The 25265-nt window shown below is 43.6% G+C and overlaps 1 protein-coding gene across 1 annotated transcript in view; it reads right to left on the reverse strand.

The window, feature by feature from the left end:
- enpp6 (ectonucleotide pyrophosphatase/phosphodiesterase 6) overlaps window positions 1-20665 on the reverse strand; it is a 42690-nt gene extending 22025 nt beyond the window's left edge. The window contains 4 exon segments of the mRNA XM_060843296.1: window positions 7848-7959; window positions 9338-9517; window positions 20425-20466; window positions 20469-20665. Of these exon segments, the coding sequence (XP_060699279.1) occupies window positions 7848-7959; window positions 9338-9517; window positions 20425-20466; window positions 20469-20664 (530 nt within the window). The 5' untranslated portion in view covers window position 20665.
- Window positions 20666-25265: the final 4600 nt, after the last annotated feature.

The following is a 25265-nucleotide window of genomic DNA, read 5'->3' on the forward strand; positions in this document are numbered from 1 at the left end:
ACCGCAAAACCGGAAACCCATGATCAAGAGAATGAAATTGCTCACACTGCAAGACCTTCACCAAGTTCAAAATGCATTTAATGTCACAATCCTAGCTAATCTTGAATTATGCAGCAATTGTATTATCATTCTGCATTCGCTGAGGGAGTGTCCACATCAAGGTCACCAGGGAATTGTCAAAACCAATCAATCCCTTAAGGAAAAAGTATTATTTCCAGGCACTACAGAGTGAAAAATTGATCTGTATTTATCATGTCAGGCAACCACAGTTGGAAATCTCTTCAAGATGTTTGAACTGCCTCCAGGACCATGGATTGAAGAGTCTTGATTTTGCTGGTTTTCATGATGCTGAACACCTGCTTCTTGTCTTTGAATTGATTTCAGCAGGTTTCCAGTTTGTGAAATAGTGATGTTGATTCTCGTAAAAACAGTCATCCCTGACCTTGATGAGCTTTAACCTTGTTTGTATTTCCTCAAATGGTGACATGAGACAATGAATGGACATTCAATACCAATGCGGTCAGTGAATTTGCTAACTCATCAAAAACGTGCACCCATTAGCCAACAGCTATGGAGAAGTCATAGAGTTAAAGAGTCCTACAGGAAGGAGACACCCCTTCGACCTGAAGTGGTACATACCAACCAAAATATCTATCCACGCTAACCCCATTTTCCCATGTCCTTCTAAATCTTTCCTATCCATGTATTTGTCCAAATGCCTTTTAAATGTTGTTAATGTACCTGCCTCAACCACGTCCGCTGGCAGCTTATTTCATAGAGGGTTATAAAATCATGAGGGGCATGGATAGGATAAATAGACAATGTCTTTTCCCTGGGGTGGCGGAGTCAAGAACTAGAGGGCACAGGTTTAGGGTAAGAAGGGAAAGATATAAAAGAGACCTAAGGGGCAACTTTTTCACGCAGAGGGTAGTACATGTATGGAATGAGCTGCAAGAGGAAGTGGTGAAGGCTGGTACAATTGCAACATTTAAAAGGTATCTGGATGGGTATATGAATAGGAAGGGTTTGGAGGGATATGGGCCAGGTGCTGGCAGGTGGGACTAGATTGGTTTGGGATATCTGGTTGGCATGGACAAGTTGGACTGAAGGGTCTGTTTCCGTGCTGTACATCTCTATGACTCTATATGCATGCAACCCTCTGTGTAAAAAAGTTGCCCAAGGTTCCCTTTTATTGCTTCCCCTCTAACCTGAAACTGATACCCTCTACTACTTGATTCCCAATCCTGGGGAAAAGACTTGAGTGCATTCACTCTATTCATATCTCTCATGATCTCATACACTTCCAAAAGAGACCCCCTCATTCTCCTATGTGCTAAAGAAAAATGTCCTAGCTTATCCAACCTCTCCCTATAACTCAGACCCTTGAGTCCTGGCAGCATCCTTGTAAATTTCATCTGCACTCTTTCCAGTTTAATAACATCCTTCCCATAGCAAGCTGACCAAAACTAAAACTCCAACTGCGGCCTCAGCACTGTCCTATACAACTGCAACATAACTTCCCAACTTCTTAACTCAATGCCCTGATTGATGAAGGCCAGTGTGCCAAAAGCCTTCTTCACTGCCCTGTCTACCTGTGACTCCACATTCAGAGTACCACACTCCTGAACTCCAAGGTACCTCAGTTCCACTACACTCCTTAAGTCCCTACCAATCACCATGAAACTTCTACCTTGATTTGACTTTACAAAATGCAATACTTCACACCTATCTATATCAAAGTCCATTTGCCATTTCTTGGCCCACTCCCCCCACTGATCAAGATCCTCCTGTAATTTCTGATAACTTTCCTCACTGACCACAATACCACTTATTTTAGCTCACTGGTCTATAGGTTTCTCTGTACAGCCCTTCTTGAATAAGGGCAGAACATTTGCTACCCTCCAGTCTTCCAGGACCTCACCTGTGGCTAACGATGATGCAAATATATCAGCCAGGGCGCCTGCAATTTCTTCTCTCGCTTCTTCCAGGGTTCTTGAATATATCTGGTCAGGACCAGGAGATTTATCCACCTTCATACATTCTAATACATCCAACACCTCCTCGACTGCAATGTGGACTATCCCAAAGATATCACCACTACCTTCTCCAAGTTCCAAAGTCTTCATATCTTTCTTCATGGTAAACACAAAGGAGAAATATTAATTGAGGACTTCGTCCATCTCCTGCGATTTCACACATACATGTCCACTTTGGTCCTTGAGGGGCTGTATTCACTCTCTAGTTATTCTTTTTCCTTTAATATACTAAAAGAACCTCTTCAGATTCACCCTAATCTTCTCAGTCAAGGATACTTGTGCCCCCTTTTCACCCTCCTGATTTCCTTCTTCAGTAAATTCCTGCATCCCCTATATATCTCCAGGGATTCCCTTGATCCCAGCTATCTGTACCTGAACCATGCCTCTTTTTATTTTCTGGTCAGAGCCTCAATATCTCTTATCATCCTGGGTTGCCTCATCCCGCCAACCTTGCACTTCACTCTCACTGCAACATATAGACCTTGAACTCTAGCTATCTCACTTTTAAAGGCCTCCCACTAACTGGAGGTCCCTTTTCCTGCAAACAAACCACTCCAATCAAATCCTGCAAGCTCCCAACAAATTCCATCAAAATTCACCGTGCCCCAATTTAAAACTTGAACCTGTGTCCCTCTCTATAATTATTTTAAAATTAATAGAACTATGGTCACTAGTCCCAAAGTGCTCTCCCACTTTCACCTCAGGCACCTATTTCCCAAGAGAAGGTCAAGTTTTGCTCCTTCCCGAGTATGGACTGCTCTCTACTGCTTGAGGAAACTTTCCTGAACACACTCCACAAATTCCACCTCATCTCAGCCTTTAACATTTTGGCAGTTCCAGCCTATGTTAGGAAAATTAAAATCCCCTACTACGACAACCCTATTGCTCCTGCAACTCTCCCCGATTTCTCTGCATATTTGTTTCTCTAATTCCCGTTCAGTATTTGGGGCCTATAGTACACCCCATAATGTCACCATCCCTTAAGAAGTCAAAAGATTTAGGCGTACACAGCAGGTCTTGGAAGCAAGAATTGTATCTCTCTCTCTCTCTCTCTTTTTCTCTCTCCACACAATTACAGAATAATTCCTCACTCAACTATTGGAAACCTCAATGACTGAACTTTCACAGCCGTCTCGGGGGTGGGGAATTCCAAAGGTTCATCATCCTCTGAACAAAGTAATTCCTCAATCCGTCTGGAATGACCTACACCTTTATCCAGGATGATGTTTCTTGCCAGGGGAAGCATCCCGACAACATCCAGCCTGTTACATTGTGTAAGTTCCAAGGTCACCTCTCAATCTTCTAAACTCTAGAGAAAGCAGTATTAGTTTTCTCAATCTCTCCTGATACAACTACCCTGCCATTCCAAAGATTAGTCTGGAGCACTCACTCTATGGCAAGCTTTTGGCTCCTTAGGCAGGGAGACCAACACTGTACAATGCACCAGGTTCAGTCACACCAAGGCTCAATACAATTACTCATCGACTTAGAAACACTTAGAGCACAGGATGCCATTCACCCATCATGTCCATGCAATTAAACAAAGATCCAACAATACTCAATTCCATTTTCCCAGCTCTTGGCCCACAGCCCTGGAGGCTATGGTGATACAGATGAATCCCTTAAATGAGTTAGATTAATTACAGCAAGTACTAGTTATTTGTGTACTCAAGTACTTTGCAGTGAAGCTGACAAATCATTTGCAATTCTAATTGATTGCTGCACCTTCAGTTTAGCTTTATTAAGGACATCCAGGAAAAAAACAGGAAATTCAGAGTTACACTGCTAAACTCAGGAAGGCAATGTTTTCAAATGTGATGTTCTTTTTGGAAAGAAAGTAACGATGGTACTTTGCTTTGTCAAAATGTATCTGATAAATCCTCACACAGTTCAGGTCATTCAGGTGGTGGCAGTGACCTAGTGGCATTGTCTCTGGAACTGCAATATAAATCTAATAATTGTGGAATGTTCTGAAGAACAGGGTTCAAACCACACCATGGCAGATGGTGGAATGAGAATTCAATAGAAGTTTACAACTAAAAGCTCATGAATCTACAGACATGAAAATCCATTTGCTTCACCAATGCTCGTTAGGTAAGAAAAAATGCCGTTCTCTCCTGGTCTGACCTACAAGTGACTGCAGACCCTCAGCAATGTCATTGATTCTTACCTGTCCAGCAAGTGACTCAACTGCATCAATCATTAGACAGTCTCAAAAATGAAATGAAATTAGAGGGACAACCTATCACCGGAAACAATGATGGCATCAACAGACCTGTTGACCTTACTAGGTCCTTCTTACTAACATCTAAGGGCTTGTGCTAAAATTGGATAGCTGCTTTACAGATTAGTTGAGCAACAGCCTTACATAGTCTATCAAGAGAATTATGCCCTATAAGTAACATCATCACCGTCCCTGGATATGTCCTATCCCACCAGTAAGACAGACGCAGCAGAGGTGGTGGTACTGTCTGGGACTCCACAACATTGACTCCAGACAACATGAAGCTTTGTGGCATCAGAACAAACACCTTTAGGGAAAAGTGCATTCCAATTACCACATACAGTGCATTCCTGATTGATGAATCTGTACTCCTCCATGTTGAAGACCATTTGGAGGCAGCACTGACAGTGGTAAGGATACAGCATGCACTCCGGGTTGAGGATTTCATGTCCACATCGATACTGGATCTGTGGCAGACTGGGTGAGGGAACCAACACGTAAGAAAAACATACAGGACCTTATCCTTACCAATCTTCCAGCTACAGATGCATCTATCCAATTAGATTGACTACCACAAGTTCTTTGGGAGAAAAGGTTCCATCTTCACACAGAGAATACTTGCATTCATGCTCCATGCTGCTATCATCTTGCTAATTGTGACAGACATTGAACAGATTTAGCAATTCAAAACTGGGAATCTATGAGGTGCTACAGGATAACAGCAGCAATGGATCTGTACTCCAGCACAATCCAAAACCTCAGGGCCCAGCATATCCCCACTCAACCACAGCCATCAAAACAAGGAATCAACCTTGGTTCAATGAACCGTCCAGAAGAACATGCCAGGAGCAGCACTGGGTATACCTAAAAATGAAGTAACAACCTGGTGAAGCTACCAAACAGCACAAGCCACATGTGATGGGTAGAGATAAGAGATCTCACAACCAAAGGATCAGATCTAAGCTCTGCAGTCCTGCCACATTCAGTTGTGAATTTTGGTGGACAAATTAAACAACTTACTGAAGGAAGAGTCTCCACAAAGAGTCTCCCTAAAAGATGGGTGAGTCCAGCACATCAGAGCAAAACATAAAGCTGACTTATTTGCAGCAATCTTCTGCCAGAAGTGCTCAGTGGATGATCCATCTCAGCCTTCTCCAAAGGTCCCCAGCATCACAGATATTGATCTTCAGCTGATTTGATTCACTCCACATGATATCAAGAAACTATTGAAGACATCGCATACTGAAAAGGCTATGGGCCCTGACAACAATCCAGCAATAGTACTGTAGACTTGTGTTCCAGAACTTGCAACGCTCCAAACTGTTCCAGTACAGTTTTAACACTGACACCTGCCCGACAATGTGGAAAATTGTCCAGGCATGTCCTGTGCTCAAAAGGCAGAACAAATCCAACTTGGTCAAGTACCACCCCATCACTCTCAATCATTAGTAAAGTGATGGAAGATGTCACCAACAGTGCTATCAAGCAGCACCTGCTCAGCAATAACCTGCTCAATGATGCCCAGTTAGGGTTCTGCCAGGGCCATCCAGCTCCTGATCTCATTACAGCCTTGGTTCAAACATGTACAAGAGAGAGAAATTCCAGAAGTGAGGGAAGAGTGACTGCTCTTCAAGTCAAGCTTGCATTTGACTGAGTTTGACATCAAGGAGCCCTAGCAAAACTGAACTCAGTGGGATGAGAGGGAATGATGGTTATTGGAAGTCAGCCATCTCAGCTCCAGGACATCTCCAGGATGTAACCCTAACACTATTGGAGGAGTTCCTCAGGATAGTGTCCAAGGTCCAATCTGCCTCATCAATGACCTTCCCTCCATCATAAGGTCAGAGGTGGGGATGTTCACCAATGATTGCACAATGTTCACCACCATTCATGACTCCTTCAAATTCAGCAAAACCTGGTAATATCTAGGCTTGGGGTTTATATACAGCAAATACCATTCATGCCACACAACTGCCAGGCAAAGACCATCTCCGACAAGAAAGATTCTAACCACTGACTCTTGATATGCAATGTTATTGTCATTGCCAAATCCTGCCATATGTATATTCTGGAGATTACCATTGGCCTGAAACTGAACTGGACTAACCATATAAATACTGTGGTTACAAGAACAGCTCAGAGGCTCGGAATCCTGGAGCTAGTAAATTACCTCCAGACTCCAAAAGCCAGTCCAACATCTAGATGGATTATTCTTATAAGACAGCTGATGGGCTGAATGGTCGCCTTCTGTGCTCTAACAATTCTATAATATACCATCTCAAAGCAAATAAATAATGGTCACCGAAAATGGTATTTCACAATGACCTATCACAAAACATCAATGGCATCTGTATTCTCCACAGTATGTAGACTTAGTACTCCAAACCTCAACTTCACAACCTGATTCAAAGTCAGGAGTGTGATGGAATACTCTCCATTTGCCTGCATGAATACAGCTCTAATGACATTCAAAAAGCTTGATACTGTACAGGAGCCTGCTTGATTGTCACCACATCCATAAACATTCACCACCTCCAATACCAACCCTGCCAAAATTCATCAAGGATCCCTAGACTTCACCTTCCAAACCCACAATCTAAAAGGACAAAGACTTCAGTTACAAAGGAATACTGCCACCTGCAACTTCCCCTCCAAGCCAGTCACCAACCTGACCCAGAGATATATATCGCCGTTCCTTCACCATCTTTGGGTCAAAATCCTGAAATTCCCTTCCTAAAGGCATTGTGGGTCTACATACAGAACATGGACTACAACAGTTCAAGAATGCAATTCATCGCCACATTCTCAATGGCAACGAGAGACAGGCAATAAACACTGGTCAGCCAGCAAAGTCCATGAACCATGAATTAATAAACATATTTTTAAAGCTCTATAAACACTATTTGGAAACATTGCTCGCTATCTCAGATGAAGGACTCGAGTTAAATGAGGCCTCACTTGATGTTCAATGACAGCTTACTCATGAGAGAAAACTTACACCAATCTTAAGTGACTTTGATCCAAGGTGCATCACTTTTATCGGCCAACAGATCTTTCATCTTACCACATGTGACATACATCATACATGAGAGCATTGTTAAATTAATACAAAAGTTTACATATATAATAGTGTTACTGGAGAAGGTGAATACTCAAGTCATGCTTAAATTAATTGTTTACATAATTAGAAACAAGTTATTAAATTATACACTTCTCATCCACTAAGAAGAGGAAGGATGTTGTGCAGTGAAAATTTGCATTGCATGCTTCTTTCCATTTAAAGCTAACTTACAAATATGCACCGTGAGACTCGAGATTGAAATAAATGGGACTCCAAGATATACCAGCAAGTACAGTCTGATTCCGAACGTTTTTGCTAAGTTCTCACTATTTCTTCCTAAGAGCTTCAGAAAATTGGATTAAGGGAAATAAATTGCAGGGCCGCAGGGAAGAAGAGGAAAGTGAAACTAGATTGATTGCTCCTGCAAGACTGAATGATCTCCTTCTGTGCTCTAACAATTCTACGAGACATAGTTCAACAGCAAACAAATAGTAGACACCCAAAATGGCTTTTCGTTATGACCTACCACAAAACATCAATGGCATCTGAAACAGCAGTCGAAAAATTTTTGTCTGATGGATAGTAATAGTATTCCCGACAGTACGTAGGTCTGGTGCTCTGAATCTCAACTTCACAACCTGATTCAAACAAAAAAATAAATTGATGTAGTAGGCTCTTTTGTTTTAAACAGAGAGGCTCCAGTTCACTACCATCCCCATATTCACTCACCTACATTGGCTCTCAGTCTGAAACACTCAAATTTTCAACATTACAGACCCAAAATTACATATAACATATGTGGTATTCCCTAGGAATGCTAACAGAAAGATCCTGCCATGGAATCTTTTAACAGGGGGTAGGTTATTGCACTGCAGCAATCACGCAGTTCAGCTGACCAGGAACACTCTCCCACTCTCACTCTCATTGCCTGCCATGTATCAGAAACCTTTACATGTTGCTTAATAACACTAGAGCCATACATCCTTGCACAAAATTACATGCGATTGTGACCAGGAAACGGCACTATTTTAAAGATTGAAAAAAAGTAAATTACACTTGCCCAAGTTCCCAGTACCTTTTTTGTATCACTGTACAACAGTTTTGGCACGGGTGACATGGTGGCTGTGTGGTTAGTGCCAGGGTCCCAGCTTCGAATCTACCCTTGGTTGACTATCTGTGTGGAGTCTGCATATTCTCCTTGTGTCTTGCAGGGTTTCCCCTGAGTGCTCCAGTTTCCTCCCACAGTCCAAAGAAGTGCAGGTTAGGCAAATTGACTATGTTAAATTGCCCAAAGTGTTCAGAGATGTGCAGGCTAGATGGTTTAGCTATGGGAAATGCAGGGTTACAGGGATGGAGTGGGTCTGGGTAGGATGCTCTTCAGAGGATCGGAATGGACTTGATGGTCTGAATGGCCTGCATCCACATTGTAGGGATTCTATGATTCACAACAGCTCTAACCAGCACTTCATCAAGTATAGTCTAATACAAAATACAACATCGAGCCACATCATATGACCAGAAGCTCGATCACAGAGGCATTAAGGAGGAAAAGCAAGTGAGAGGTGGAGAGTGTATGGAAATAATTCTTGAGCTCAGGCTCCAAGGCACAGCTACTAAAGTGAATAAAACTAGGGATGCTCAAGAGCCAGAAGCAGAGGAACATAAATACGTCAGAAGGTTGTGAAGTGTGAGAGGCGGACAGGAAATACGGATACATTACTGTCACTCTGATTCTATTTGCATTTTGTTGAGGAAACAAAGTTTGTTACCTTGAAAAATATTACACATAGTTTAAATGTTTCATGCAGGATACAAAAAGCAGGAGCAAAGATTGGGAACTGCAGAGCATGGGAGATTAAAAGAAGTCAGATTGAGTTGTCTACTTGTACCCCAACTGTACTCCTTCGTTGATGGTGCTGCTGCTGTCAATTGTTGAAACAATTCAATGTTAAGTAGTTACATCCTGGTAAGCATAAAGATGTGAATATAAATGTTCACACAATGCCAAATACTAACCTGGCCAGTAATACATATAAACTTGTCGCTTATTCTTCATCATGGTAACCCAGATTGGCTCTGATGCTTCCCACCACATTGGGAGCCGACTATCCTCATTCTCACCAATTAGAAATGATTTGTTTGATTTCTCATCCCACATATAATTTCCGATCATCTGGTGCACATTGCAATAGTGTCCTGTAGGAATGGAGAGACCAAAATAAACATGAGACTTGTCTTCACAAGTCATTTCATCAGTCTGCCAGTCATTCTGAAGTTTTGTATTGCATCATAATTACTCATTATGGACAAGATTTATTGATTTTAAATTTGTATTTCTAACTATTTTAGCCTATACCTTTTATTTTCTCTGAAAGTAAAGCTAACCTTTAAGTTAGTCAATTCAATTGATGATGCATGAAAATATATTATGAATGGAGGTCCGTAAAGGGATTGGTGGAACTTCCTGACTCCAAATATGAACGCCAAGCCTTCCTTCTCTATCTTGGCATATTTACACTCTGTATTAGCCAAAGTCCAGAATGCATACACAATTGGGCGTTCCTCTCCATTGGGCCACCTATGAACTAAACTGCTCCTATGATGTACGGAGAGGCATTGTATGTCAATACTAGATCTCACCAAGGGTCATAGTCTTCCAGCACCTTAGAGGAAAGATAGCTGTTTCTCCATTTCCCTTAAAGCTATGGCTTGGCTATGCAACCATTTCAAAGGCTGAAGATTTCTTAAGAGTTGATGCAGATGTGCCAGGATAAAGACCAGGTTATGCATGAACCTTTCATAATAATTCACCAGCCCAAGGAAAAATATAAGCTCCGGCACAGACGTGGGAACTGCAGCACATTTGATCACCCTCACTTTATCTTCCAATGGATGTAACCTGGTCTTGTCAAATCTGTAGGAGAAAGTGAGGACTGCAGATGCTGGAGATCAGAGCTGAAAATGTGTTGCTGGAAAAGCGCAGCAAGTCAGGCAGCATCCAAGGAACAGGAGAATCGACGTTTCTGGCATAAGCCCTTCTTCAGGAAACATTCCTAATTCCTTGGATGCTGCCTGACCTGCTGCGCTTTTCCAGCAACACATTTTCAGCTTGTCAAATCTGTAGCCCAATTCAGTCACTCTGTTATGCCCAGAGAATCCACTTTTCCTTTCTAAGGTGTACGCCTACCTGTGAGAAACATCTAAGGGCTATGTCTAAGTTCTCTAAGTTTTCCTTATTGAACTTTCTTGTTATTAACATGTCATCTAGATAAATGGCAACCTTGTAAAATGTTTTCCAATGGCTGCTGAAACATTGCACAGGCTGACTATACCTCAAATGGCAGTCTCATATATTAGTATATGGCTATTAATTGTAACATACTTCTGGGAATCCTTATCTAACCACGATTGCAAGTACGCATGGCTCATGTCCAGTTTTGTGAAGGACAGCCCCCCTGAGAGCTTTGCATATAAATCTTCTATGGAAGGGGTTGGGTATTTATTCAGTTGCAAAAGGTTTGTTTAAAATCCCCCCAGTGGCAAACCAACCCATCGGCCTTCTAATTTCTGCCTCTACATTAGCTCGTCAGGCAAATGGCACTGGGCGGGCCATGCAGAATCATGGAGTTGCTTCCTGCTCAAAACGCGAGGTAGCCTTGGTTTCTTTGATAGTCTCGAGGTCTCACTGAGAAACTTCTGGGTATTTAATTAGAATATGACTCAGGCAGCCATTCCGAGGCAAAATATGTTGAGCCAATCTCGGTGAATCTTTCTGAAATAAATGTTGCCCCATCAGGATTGGATCTGAGCCTTTACTACAACCACCGATAACAGACTCAGCAGCTTCTCATAAGGGACAAGACATTGTACCCTTAATCTGTAAAGATTCCCTGGTATTGGTTCTCAGTCTAGCTGAGGTCTTGCACAAACCTAAGGGCTAGAGTCCAGATTTTTGTTAAAGACTGATTCTGTGATCACTGCAACAGCCCATACTGGTATCAACTTCCATAAGAACCAGGTGACCATTTAACTAGACATTTATTTTAATTGGTTCTGATTTGGATGTTGCTAAGCAATGTAACTGTTCCAAACCAGATGTAGGTGGGCTCTCCAGGGGGTGCACTCTTCTGGATGCCAGCCTATGAGTTCCCTTATTCAACTCAGGTTGAGTGAGACTCTTTTGTTGTCTTGAGTCCTCATACCAGCCATGACTACAATGGCTTACCGGCCTGGATCCAGGAGAAAATTTTAACCATTTGGCCAAGACACGGCTTTGTTTTGGGGTTCGCTGTGGGCTGGCCTAGAGCTCCTCTGTTCAGGATATGTCATGAGTGATGCTAGGCAATTGCCTTCACTCAAGTGGTGTTTCGCATGCTTAGTCAGATTAATGAGGGTCTCCATTTCTGTTGGAATACCCTAAAACCCATGAGCTCCACTTGCTGCATTTTCCAATGATAAAAGTCAGCTGTAGTGCCTGTTTGAAATCCAGTCGGGCTTCAGCTGGTGGGCGCTTTTGCATGGTTACATCATTGATCTTACTCTTGTTGCCATAGAAAAAACTCCACTGAGGGTAGCATCCCTTTACAGTGGAGAGCCCTTAACACTAATCCAGCTGAAGGCCACTGATGCCATGGAGTTGGAGTGTCTGAGGCGGAAGAGAAGGCATTCTTCCTCCAGGCGTCAGGTGGTAAGGGTGTGGCAATAGAAGATGCCCAGGACCTGCATGACCTCGGTGGAGTGGGAGGGGGAGTTGAAGTGCTTGGCCACGGGGCAGTGGGGTTGGCTGGTGCAAGTGTCCTGGAGATGTTCTCTGAAGTGCTGTGTGAGTAGGCGTCCTGTCTCCCCAATGTAGAGGAGACCAAATCGAGAGCAATGGAGACAGTAAATGATATGTGTGGAAGTGCAGGTGAAACTTTGATGGATGTGAAAGGCTCCTTTAGGGCCTTGGATGGAGGTGAGAGGGGGAGATGTGGGCGCAGGTTTTGCAATTCCTGCGGTGGCAGGGGAAGGTGCCGAGAGGGAAGGGTGGGTTGTTAGAGCGTATGGATCTGATGAGGTAGTCACAGAGGGATCAGTCTTTATGGAAAGTGGATGGGGTGGGGAGGGAAATAAACCTCTGGTGGTGGGGTCCGTTTGTAGATGGTGGAAATGGCAGAGGATGATATGATGCATTCAAAGGTTGGTGGGGAGGTTCTGTCCTTATTGCAGTTGGAGGGGTGCGGTTCGAGGGCAGAGGTGTGGGACATGCACTGGATGGCATCATCAATAACGTGGAAGGAGAAATTGCGGTCTTTAAAGAAGGAGGCCATCTGAAGTGTTTTGATTAGATTCTCCTACAGTGTAGAAAAAGGCTATTTGGCCCAACAAGTCCACACTGACCCTCCGATGAGCAACCCATACAGATCCATTTCCCTCTGACTAACACTCTGGGCAATTTAGCTTGACCAATTCACCTAACCTGCACAACTGTTAGGAAACCAGAGCACTCAGAGGAAACCCACGCAGACACAGAGGAGAATGTACAAACTCCTCACAGACAGTCGCCTGAGGCTGGAATTGAACCGGGGTCCCTGGTGCTGTCAGGCAGCAATGTTGACCACTGAGCCACCATGCTGCCCCAGGGCTTGGGGGTCATCATCACCCAGACCGTGCACAACCTCATCACCTCAGAGGATCTTCCAACCACAACGTCTAACCTCATAGTTCAGGAACCCTGCACCACCCGATTCTACCCAAGATCCACAAGCCTGACTACCTCGGCCGACCTATCGTCTCAGCCTGCTCCTGCCCCACCGAATTCATCTCCACCTACTGTCCTATCCCTCCAGTCCAGAAACTCCCCACATACGTTCGGGACACCACCCATGCCCTCCACCTCCTCTAAGACTTCCGTTTCCTTGGCCCCAATGCCTCATCTTCACCATGGACATCCAGTCCCTATACACCGGCATCCGCCATTTCCAGGGCCTCCAAACCCTCCATTTCTTCCTCTCCCAATGTCCCAACACTCTTATTCGTCTGGCTGAATTGGTCCTCACCCTTAACAATTTGTCCTTCGAATCCGCCCAGTTCCCCTAGACGAAAGGGGTAGCCATGGGCACCCGCAGGGGCCTCAGCAATGCCTGTCTCTTTGTCAGCTACATAGGACAGTCCATCTTCCGTAGTTGCATTGGCACCACACCCACCTCTTCCTTCGTTACACTGATGACTGCATTGGCGCCACCTCATGCTCCCACGATGAGGTTGAACAGTTCATCAACTTCACCAACACACTCCACACTGACCTTAAATTCCCCTGAACTATCTCTGACACCTCCCTCCCATTCCTGGACCTCTCCATCTCCATCAATGGTGACCAACTTAACACTGACATTTTCTACAAACCCACCGATTCCCACAGCTACCTGCATTACACCTCCTCACACCCTACCTCCTGCAAAAAGGCTATCCCTTATTCCCAATTCCTCCACCTCTGCCACATCTGCTTCCAGGGGGACCAGGTCCACCACAGAACACACCAGATGGCCTCCTTCTTTAAAGATTGCAATTTCCCCTCCAACGTGACTGATGATGCCCTCCAGCACATCTCATCCATATCCCGCATCTCCGCCCTCGAACCCCATCCCTCCAACTGCAATAAGGATAGAACCCCCCTGGTCCTCACCTTCCACCCCACCAACATCCATATACGTCATTTCCACCATCTACAAATGGACCCCACCACCGGAGATATATTTCCCTCACCACCCCATTCGCATTGCATAAAGACCATTCCCTCTGCAACTACCTCGTCAAGTCCACACATCCTAATAACCCACCCTCCCTTCCCAGCACCTTCCCCTGCCTCCACAGGAATTGCAAAACCTACGCCCACATCTCCCCCCTCACCTCCTTCTAAGGCCTCAAAGGAGCCTTCCACATCCATCAAAGTGTCACCTGCACTTCCACAAATATCATTTACTCCATCCATTTCTCCCGGTGTAGTCTTCTCTACATTGAGGAGACAGGACGCCAACTCGCAGAGTGCTTCAGAGAACATCTCCGGAACACCCACCCCAACCAACCCCACTGCCCTGTGGCCGAACACTTCAACTCCCCCTTCCACTCTGCTGAGGACTCGCAGGTCCTGGATCTCCTCCATCGCCACTCCCTTACCATCCGATGCCTGGAGGAAGAATGCCTTATCTTCCCCCTCCCACTTATCTTTCCACCCTCGAGGCTCCCAGCCTGATTCTTGATGAAAGGCTTATGCTCAAAATGTCGATTTTCCTGCCCCTCTGATGCTGCTTGACCTGACTCTCCAGCATCTGCAGTCCTCAATTTCGCCTGTCTCAAATACCAGTACACCTTTTGAGAGATAAGGGGACCAAAGTGTTCACCGCATTCGAGATGTGGTCTAACTAGTGCCTTGCAAATGTTTAGCAAGATTTCCCTATTTGTGTACACCATTCTCTTCAAAGTAAAAGCCCATAGTTTGTTTGCTTTCCCTATTACCTGCTGAACTTGGATGCTTGTTTTCTTTTTGTGATTCATGCACTGTAATTTTCTGCAATCTTTAAATAATATTCAGTTCCTCCATTCTTCAAGTCAAATTGCACAACCTCACAATTTCACACATTATTTGTAAGCTTTCTGTATTTAAAATGATATATCTCATTTTGATAATCCTGTAGTGCTAGTTCTATCACAGGTTCAGTGATAGGAGACAAGAATCCCATCTTAGTGATTTTTGCAGGTATCTGTTTCAGTGAGTGCGGCATCGTCCTAGGTCAAAGAAGACACACAGGTTTAGCATCTCTTCACAAAATGATGAAATTTGTGATCTTAGGTCATCCCAGTCTGGTAAATAACTGTAGAAAATATTTTCTGAAGTCACACTAGGATTTTTGCCGATGAACCTTTCCCATTTTCCTAATAGGATTGAGGTCAATACTTCTCTTTTACCTGATCCAGCATAATATGCAATGTTTCCAATATCAACTTTTTAAAGTGTTGCCTGTAATTTTCCTTTGATTATTAGTTTGATTCCACTTGGACTATTAATTAACTGGATTTCCATTGTCTGCAGGAAAATGCAATAACAACCATGGTACATTGTTTTATAAAACCATGACATTCCAGTTTTCAACGAAGTGTCGCTATCATGTTAAATACATATACTCCTGCATTCCAGAACACATGATTGGCATAATTTGTCTCTCCAAGGGAATATTCCATCTTCATTAATATCCTTATATACAAAGATTGTTCTTTGGGAACGGCAAGAGTACAGGTTTTTCATTGGCTGATTTCCATGCAATGACCAATTTTCTTTAAAGTAAGCATTCTACAATGTTTGCAGGGCACTGATTATAACTGTGGAACTTATTGGGTCCATAGGACTGGCAGGGTTTAGGCATTGTACACATTCCCTCCCACTAAACATTCTCTTATGTTTCTTTCAATCTGTATGGTCATTGGAGCATTGTTGAGGTAAGGTATCTCTTCACCTGTCAGAAATGCTTTGGTCTGTTCACAAACCTTTGTCTCACCAACTGCATTGTTTTCTCCAAGATGAGATCTTCCTCAAATTGCAATAAGTCTGATAGGGTTCTTCAGCAATTTTTATTTCAATGTGATCTCGTGTTAGTTCTACTTTTAGGTCTCCACTCCCTCATCCTGCAACAGCCATTGAAAGTCATTAATAAATACATCTGAAGTTCCAGAAGAGAGTTCTTCTTGGAATTGATATGTTAACTCCGTTTCGATTCACAGCCACTGCCAGACCTGCTGAGTTTCTCCAGCAATGTCTGCTTTTATTCTTTAGAAAGGTTTCACCTGGCTTCTGGGCCCTTTTCAGAATCTTATTGGTCCTCAGATTGAGATAGTTTTCAGGGTTTTTAAAACTACTTCAATTTTCCTGATGTCTTATTAACAAGCTGTCTTGCGACAATATTGTCTGCTACTGTTACTTTAGAGTAACGTGTTGACTGTTCAGCTTCGGACTTATTGTCCAATCTTGAAGCAAATCAGTAACCACAAAAACCCAAACTTCACACTACAACCACAAGTAGCCACTCCGTCCACCACCGACACTCAGTGGCAACAGTGTATACTATCTACAAGATGCACTGGAGAAATTCACCAAAGATCCTCAGAGAGCAGCTTCCAAACTCATGACCACTACCATCTAGAAGGACAAAGGCAGCAGATACATGGGAACACCATCACCTATAAGTTCCTCTTCAAGCCACTCACCATCCTGACTTCGAAATATACCACTGTTCCTTCAATGTCGCTGGGTCAAAATCCAGAAATTCACTCCCAATGGCATTATGGGTCAACCCACAGCAGTAGGCTGCAGCGGTTCAAGAAGGTAGCTCACCACCACCTTCTCCAGGGCAGCTAGACATGGGCAATAAAATGCTGACCAGTCAGCGACACCCACATCCGACAAAAGAATTTGTTTAAAAATGAGAATATTGGATTCATGAATATTTCTATGGTTTTAGGTGGTTTACCTAAAGGTTTAATTCTATCTTCCAGCATTTTAAACTTTCCTGTGCTACTCAGCCTCTCACATATACCTCTCCCTATGGAACCCTTCAGTTATAACTGGTCTCTGAGGATGCTGGGTGGATATGACTGAGAGCACTTCTTCACTCCTCTCCCCCTCCTTCATCCTTGAGCAGCTTGCCCCTCTTTGTGTCACCTCCATACATTCTCCCAGTAATGTTCCAGACCAGTGTGAATGGGAACACATGACTGGAGAGCATCTGAGCAGAAATCTTGGAAGTCAGAGGCAAGACCATCACCATGTTCCCCACCGTTCTGTGTGGGCATTACAACACTGTTACAATGGTACAAACTACCAGCCACTAACTTAAGATCAGCCATGAAACATCAATCAGCAAGTCAAATGAGAGTGGTTTGTAAATAGCACTAGCTGCAGATATTCTTCCCCTGCTACTGAATGCATGTTGGATACCAAATCAGCTGTGGGAGGCTAGGAGATGGCAGAATGGCTGGGTTCCCCAATACCACCACTGGCACTGTAATTTGCCAACTGTGTCTACTTCCAGTGCACCCCCTGTCAGTCCAACACCAGAAGATGCCACTTCAAATGTGAAATGGCACATGTCTTACTAAAAAGATTGGGCCCTCCGAGACATCAGTGAAGCACTTTAGAACGTTTATCTTAATAAATAATATATCAACTCAATGTATGTAAATATAATCTTGCATGTGTAAGAGATGCCTTTGCTTTGTTGGGATAGGTCAAATTCAAATATAAAAACATGAGAACGTAAGAACTGGGAACAGGAGTAGGCCATCTGGCCCTTCGAGTCCGCTCCACCGTTCAGTAAAATCATGGCGGATCATTTCCAGACCTCAGCTCCCCTTACCCGCCCTCTCACCATAACCCTTAGTTCCTGTACTGTTCAAAAAATTATCTATCTTAGCTTTATAAACATTTACTGAGGAAGCCTCAACCACTTCACTGGTAGGGGAATTCCATAAATTCACAACCCTCTGGGTGAAGAAGTTCCTTCTCAATTCAGTCCTAAATCTGCTCCCCCTAATTTTGAGGCTATGCCCGCTTGTCCTACTTCCACCCGCCAGTGGAGACAACATCTCTACATCTATCTTATCTATTCCCTTCATAATTTTACATGTTTCTATAAGATCCCCCCTCATTCTTCTAAATTCCAATGAATATAATCCCAGTCTACTCAGTCTGTCCTCATAAGTAAACCCAGCCCCCCCCCCAACTCCGGAATCAACTTAGTGAAGCTCCTCTGCACCCCCTCTAGCGCTAGGTACATCCTTTCTCATGTAAGGAGATCAAAACTGTAAACAGTACTCCATGTGTTACCTCACCAGCACTCTACAGAGCTGCAACATAACTTCTCTAATTTTAAACTCAATCCCTTTAGCAATGAAGGATGAAATTCCATTTGCCTTCTTAATTAACTGTTACACCTGCAGACCAATCTTTTGTGATTCATGCACAAGGACACCCAGGTCCCTCTGCGTAGCAGCATGCTGCAATTTCTTACCTTTCAAGTAATAGTCCTTTTTACTGTTATTCCTACTGAAATTGATGACTTCACACTTATTAACATTGTCCTCCATCTGCCAGCCTTTGCCCATTCACTTCAACTATCTATGTCCCTTCACAAAATTTCAGTCCTCTGTACATTTTACTCTATCACTCACTTTAGTGTCATCTGCAAACTTTGGTACACTGTATACGGACCCCAACTCCAAATCATCTTTGTAAATGGTGAATAATTGCGGTCCCAACACTGATCCCTGAGGCACACCACCAGTGACTGAATGATTACCAACCAGAGTAGCACTCATTTCTTCTCATTCTTCCTGTTGGTTAACCAATCCTCCATCCATGTTAATCCATTGACCATAATGCCTTGCATCCTTATCTTAAGCAGCAGCCATTTGTACCGCACCTTGTCGAATGCCTTTTGGAAATCTAGATACACCACATCTACTGGGTCCCCATTGTCCACCATATATTTAATGTCTTCATAAAATTCCAAAAGATTAGTTAAGCATGACCTGCCTTTCATGAACCCATGCTGCATCTGCCCAATGGGGAAATTTCTATCTAGATGTCTTGCTATTTCTTCCTTCATAATAGATTCAAGCATATTCCCCACTACAGAAGTTAAGCTAAGTGGTCTATAATTCCCCATCTGTCGTCTGACCTCCCTTTTTAAACAGTGGTGTTACTTTTGTTGTTTTCCAGTCTCCTGGAACTGCCCCAGAGTTCAGTGAACTTTGGAAAATTACCACAAGTGCATTTGCTATTTCTCCTGCCAATTCTTTTAGTACCCTGGGATGCATTCCATCAGGGCCAGGAGACTTGTCTACCCTTAGCTCCATTAGCTTGCCCAACATTCCGTCTTTCGTGATAATGACTGTTTCCAGGTCCTCACCTACCTTTGTCTCTCTGTGAATTTTGGCATGCTATTCATGTCTTTACTGTGAAGACCAACACAAAATACCTGTTCAATGCCTCAGCCATTTCTTCAGACCCCATTACTAAATACCCCTTCTCATCCTCTAAAGGACCAATGTTTATTTTGGCCACTCTTTCGTTTTATATATTTTTATAGAAACTTTTGCTATGTCTTTATATTCTGAAGTGGAGGGGCCGGTATTGGACTGGGTGGACAAAGTTAAAAATCACACAACACCAGGTTATAGTCCAACAGGTTTACTTGTAAGCACAAGCGTTTGCAGCACTCTGAAAGCTTGTACTTACGAATAAACCTGTTGGACTATAACCTGGTTGTTGTGTGATTTTTAACTTGATATTCTGAGCTAGTTTTGTTTGTTTGCTTGATATGATACTGCACAGAACCGAACAGCATTTGTGACAATGTATACGTAGAGAGATTTTTTTTGAATAAAGTATACTTTTGAAATAAAAATAACTTTGTAAGGACTGTAGGTGTCTCCATGAATTGTAACGTCCCGACAGCTGTCTCTTTTTTTTGGCAGCAGTTCCCGGGACCTTTTTTTGAATTAGGTCTGTAAAGTTGCCAACTCCATAAAGAGACTCGACCTTCCTGCAATGAGCTGCTTGCATACCAGAGTGGGGTTCCTCTGTGCACAGCCCTGTGCTCAAACAGGGTGTGATGGCGCTGCAAGTCAGCCACTGATTCCATTGTGGGGGGACCTAACAGGAGCCACGTTTCATTCCAGAGTGTCCCATTATAAAGGGGAGCGAGCGTCAAAAACAGCGTTGAATGTTCACACCAAATAACCCATCGTTAGATGCCAGAACGCACAAAGCTCTCTCTCTTCCGAGGCTCACAAAATCTAATGTCTACATGGTCACATTTTTAGTAACAATGCTGCAAGAATTCGAAAAATGATTTTGCTATTTGCTTTTCTAAAAGTAGTAATTTATTTTAGGGAGGTTATAACTGCATTTGTAAGAGTTGGAATTTTGCTCCAACACATTAAACAATGGTCTGCCCGGACCCAAAGTCCATTTAATGTGATATGAACGATATTTTATTGCTTTTAAAGCCATTTGTGATTTCCACTGTTCAGAAATCTGTTCTCACCCCTCGCCTTCCGATTTGACTTACCGGTCATCAGGGAGTAATAATTGGGGAAGGAGAGGCTGGGGACTCCGGTGTCAGGTATTCCGCTTTGACGCCCGATTGCACGATTTCCCTCAGAGCCGGCAAGTTCTGCAGTTCGTTTTCGTTGATGTAATCATAGCGGAAGCCATCGATGAGGAAAACCAGCAGTTTTCGGTTTGCAAGGCATGGGACTGAGAGAAAGGCAATCAGAGTGGCGGTCCAGAGAGCCGAGTGCCTGGCCATTGTGAATCCCAGGCACTGAATGCTGCTGCACTGCTAACGCTGGCTCCTGGTGTGAAAAGCTGAAATCTCTGCAAAGAGGCGGCCAGGTCAAAGTACAAGATCAAAAAGCTTCGGAGATAAAGCCAAACAATTTCTCACTTTCTAACAGTCTGTGGACTCCATCTGTCTCGACATCAACTTTACCCCAGATGAGCTGTTGACTTGAATTTTGGGCTGCTACGTGTAATTGTTTTAGGTGTGCATTTTGACAAGTCCAATCTTCCAATGCTCTTTCTCCCTCGCCGTTTCTGTTTACTTCTTGTGCCAGGCACTTAGCTGGTGAAGGATGCAAGTGGGGTCATTCTTTACACGATTCTATATAAGCACGTGACAGGGGAGATGCATGGAGGTTGTTTCCCTCATGTGAGAGTTTAGGATCAGAGGGCATTATCTCAAAGTAATGGATCACCCATTCAATACAGGCATGAGGAGGAATTTCTTCTCTCAACTTTGTGGAATTATTTATTAGGAGAAAATTAGGACTGCAAATGCTGGCAATCAGAGCTGAGAGTGTGTTGCTGGAAAATCCCAGCAGGCCAGGCAGCATCCTAGGAGCAGGAAAATCAATGTTTCAGGCTGCAGCCCTTCATCAGGAGTTATTTATGGCAGAGGAATGACTGAAATAGACAGATTTTTTTAATCAATGAGAGAATCAAGGGAAATGGGACAAAGCAGGAAAATGGAGTTGAGGATTAGTAGATTGGCCATCATCTCAGTGACTGGCAGAGTAGATTAATGGGCCAAATGGCCTAGTATTTCTCCACCTTATAGATATGCATACACCTCATCTTAACAAGCATAGCTTTAGTCTGTGACAACTTACAGAAGTTCAAGTGCACTCTACACTAAATGTCCATCATCCTTCTTTATAGTTACTTTCTAATCAATCTGTTCAGAGATGTTATGACACACTAGAGTAGGTGGGATTTGAACCCAGGTGTCCTAACTCAGAGATAGGGACATTACCACTGCACCACAAGTGCCCACCACCTCTGCATACTGAAACACAATCAACATACAAGTAATATTTTAGTTCTGACGAAGCATCACTGGATTTGAAATGTTAATTCTGATTTCTCACCACAGATGCTGGCAGACCTGCTGAGCTTTTCCAGAAATTACTGTTTTTTTGTTACAGATCTTCTGCATTTGCCACTCTTTAAATTATAAGTAACATGTTCTGCCTCTCTCCTGTCATCATAAAATAGACAATAAGATATAGAGGCACAGTTAGATCATTCAGCCCAGCGATACTGCTCTGCCATTCAATCTCGTCTGATGTATTTCTCAACCCCATCCTCCTGCCTTCTCCCTCAAACTCTTGATCCCCTTACACATAACACTCTTGAGCTGCGGATGGAATCACTTTGGAGCATACGCTATGCTGAGGGGATTGTGGTTAGAACATTTAGTGACTTGGTCACACCGCAGATTAGGATTGTTGAGGGAGAAAGGAATGGGTGACCAAAAGGCAGAGGAAGAGCAGGAAGGCAGTGCAGCTGTCCATCTGCCTCCAAACCAGGTTTACCGTTTTGGATACTGTTGGGGGAAATGGGTCAACAGGGGAAGGCAGTAGTAGCCAGATTCATGGCACCATGGCTGGCTCTGCTGTTCAGAAGGGTAGGAAACAGAGTGGAAGGGGTTAGTCATAGGGGATTCTATTGCAGGGTCAGTAGATAGGCTGTTCTGTGGTCAAAAACAAGACTCCCGAATGGTATATTGCAGGGGTCAGGGATGTCTCAGATTGGCTGCGGAACATTCTCAAGGGAGAGAGTGAACAGCCAATTGTTGTGACGCATATAGGTACAAACAATATAGGTAAAACATGGAATGAGGGCTTACAAGCAGAGTTTAGGAAGTTAGGAGCCAAGTTGAAAAGTAGGACTTCAGAGATAGTAATCTCAGGATTCCTACCAGTGCCACACACTAGTCAGAGTAGGGATAATAGAATAGGCAGGATAAATGCGTGGCTTGAGAGATGGTGCAGGGGGAGAGGTTCAGATCATTGGGACCAGTTCTGGGGGGGAGAGTGGGGCTATTACAAATTGGACGGTCTCCACCCGGGCCAAACTGGAACCAATGTCCTTGGGGCCACTTTTGCTAACACTGTTGGGGAAGGTTTAAACTAGTGTGGCAGGGGGGTGGGAACCAAATGAGGTTAAAGGACATTGGTTAAGGAAGCAGTAACTAAAGCCTGTAAGAAACTAGATAATGAAGTCAGTATTACTGATCAGAGAGGATATCACAGCTGTGCTGAAGGAAGACACTATGGAGGACGTGAGCAGTGAGGCAATAAGGGCAGAGCTCAGAAATAGGAAAGGTGCAGTAACAATGTTGGGGTTGTACTACAGGCCTCCCAACAGCGAGCATCAGGTAGAGGTATAAATATGTAAACAGATCATGGAAAGATATCTGAACAACAGGGTGGTGATGGCAGGAGATTTTAAGTTTCCTAATATTGACTGGGATTCACATTGTGTTAAAGGTCTGGATGGAGCAGAATTTGTGAGGAGCATCCAGGAGGGTTGTCTAGAACAGTATGTAAATAGTCCAACTGAGGAAGGGGCCTTACTGGACCTGGTGTTGGGAAATGAGCCCACCCAGATGGTTGATGTTTCACTAGGGGATTACTTTGGGAATAGTGATCACAATTTCATAAGTTTTAGAATATTCATGGACAAAAACAAAAATGATCTGAAAGGAAGAATGCTAAACTGGGGGAAGGCCAACTATACCAAACTTCAGCAGGAGCTGGGGAACGCAGATTGGGAGCAGCTGCTTGAAGGTAAATCCACACTCGATATGTGGGATGCTTTTAAAGAGAGGTTGATTAGAGTTCAGGAGAGGTGTGTTCCTGTGAAAATGGGGATCGAAATGGCAAGGTAAGGAAATCATGGATGATAGGTGAAATTGTGAGAGGAGCTAAGAGGAAAAAGAATGCATATATAAGGTCCAGGCAACTGAAGACAGACAAAGCTTTGGAAGAATATCGGGAATGTAGAACCAATTTGAAATGAGAAATTAAGAGGGCTAAAAGGGGTAATGAGATATCTTTAGCAAACAGGGTTAAGGAAAATCCCAAAGCCTTATTTTCATGTATAAGGAGCAAGAGGGTAACTCGAGAAAGCGTAGGTCGACTCAAGGACAAAGGAGGGAAGTTATGCGTGGAGTCAGAGAAAATGGGTGTGATTCTTAATGAGTACTTTGCGTCGGTATTCACTGAGGAGAGGGACATGACGGATGTTGAGGTTAGGGATAGATGTTTGAGTACGTTAGGTCAAGTTGGCATAAGGAGGGAAGATGTTTTGGGTAGTCTAAAGGCCATTAAGGTAAACAAGTTCCCAGGTCCGGATGGGATCTTTCCCAGGTTATGAAGGGAAGTGAGAGAGGAAATAGCTGAAGCCTTAACAGATATCTTTGCAGCATCCTTGAATACGGGTGAGGTCCCAGAGGACTGTAGAATTGCTAATGGTGGCCCCTTGTTTAAGAAGGGTAGCAGGAATACTCCAGGTAATTCTCGGTGAGCCTGACATTAGTGGTAGGGAAGCTGCTGGAGAAGATAGTGAGGGATAAGATCTATTCCCATTTGGAAGAAAATGGGCTTAACAGAAATGGGCAGCATATTTTTGTGCAGGGATCGTCATGTCTTACAAACCTAATAGAATTCTTTGAGGAGGTGACAAAGTTGATTGATGGGGGAAGGGCTGTAGATGCCATGTACATGGACTTTAATAAGGCATTTGATATGGTTCCCCATAGTAGACTGAAGGGGAAGGGGAAGTCTTATGTGGTCCAGGATGTACTAGCTAGATGAATAGAGAACTGGCTGAGCAACAGGAGACAGAGAGTAGTAGTGGAAGGGAGTTTCTCAAAATGGAAACCTGTAACCAGTCGTGTTCCACAGGGATCCATTCTGGGATGACTGTTGTTTGTGATATATATATAAATGATTTGGATGAAGGTATCGGCTGCCTAATTAGCAAACTTGCAAATGGCACTAAGATTGGTGGAGTAGCAGATAGTGAAGGGGGGGGTGTTAGAGGATACAGCAGAATGTAGAAAGATTGGAGAGATGAGCAGAGAAACGGTGTTCAATCCTGGCAAACGCGAGATGATGCATTTTGGAAGATCCAATTCATGAGCGAACTATACAGTAAGTAGAAAAGTCCTGGGGAAAACTGAAGTACAGAGAGATCTACAGGCCTATTGTTCCCTAAAGGTGGCAACACAGATTAGTAAAGTAGTCAAGAAGACATACAGCTTGCTTTCCTTTGTTGGATGGGGTATTGAGTGCAAGAGTTGGCAGGCCATGTTACAGTTGTATACAACTTTGGTTTGGTCGCATTTGGAATACTGCATACAGTTCTGGTCTCCACATTACCAAAAGGATGTGGATGCTTTGGAGAGGGTGCAGAGGGGGTTCACCAGGATGTTGCCTAGTATGGAGGGCACTAGCTATGAAGAGAGGTTGAATAGATTAGGATTATTTTCATTATAAAGACAGAGGTTGAGAGGGGGACCTTATTGAGGTCTACAAAATCATGAGAGGTATAGAAGAACGC

This window comes from Hemiscyllium ocellatum, chromosome 2 (genome assembly GCF_020745735.1).
Source record: "Hemiscyllium ocellatum isolate sHemOce1 chromosome 2, sHemOce1.pat.X.cur, whole genome shotgun sequence".
Lineage (NCBI taxonomy): Eukaryota > Metazoa > Chordata > Chondrichthyes > Orectolobiformes > Hemiscylliidae > Hemiscyllium > Hemiscyllium ocellatum.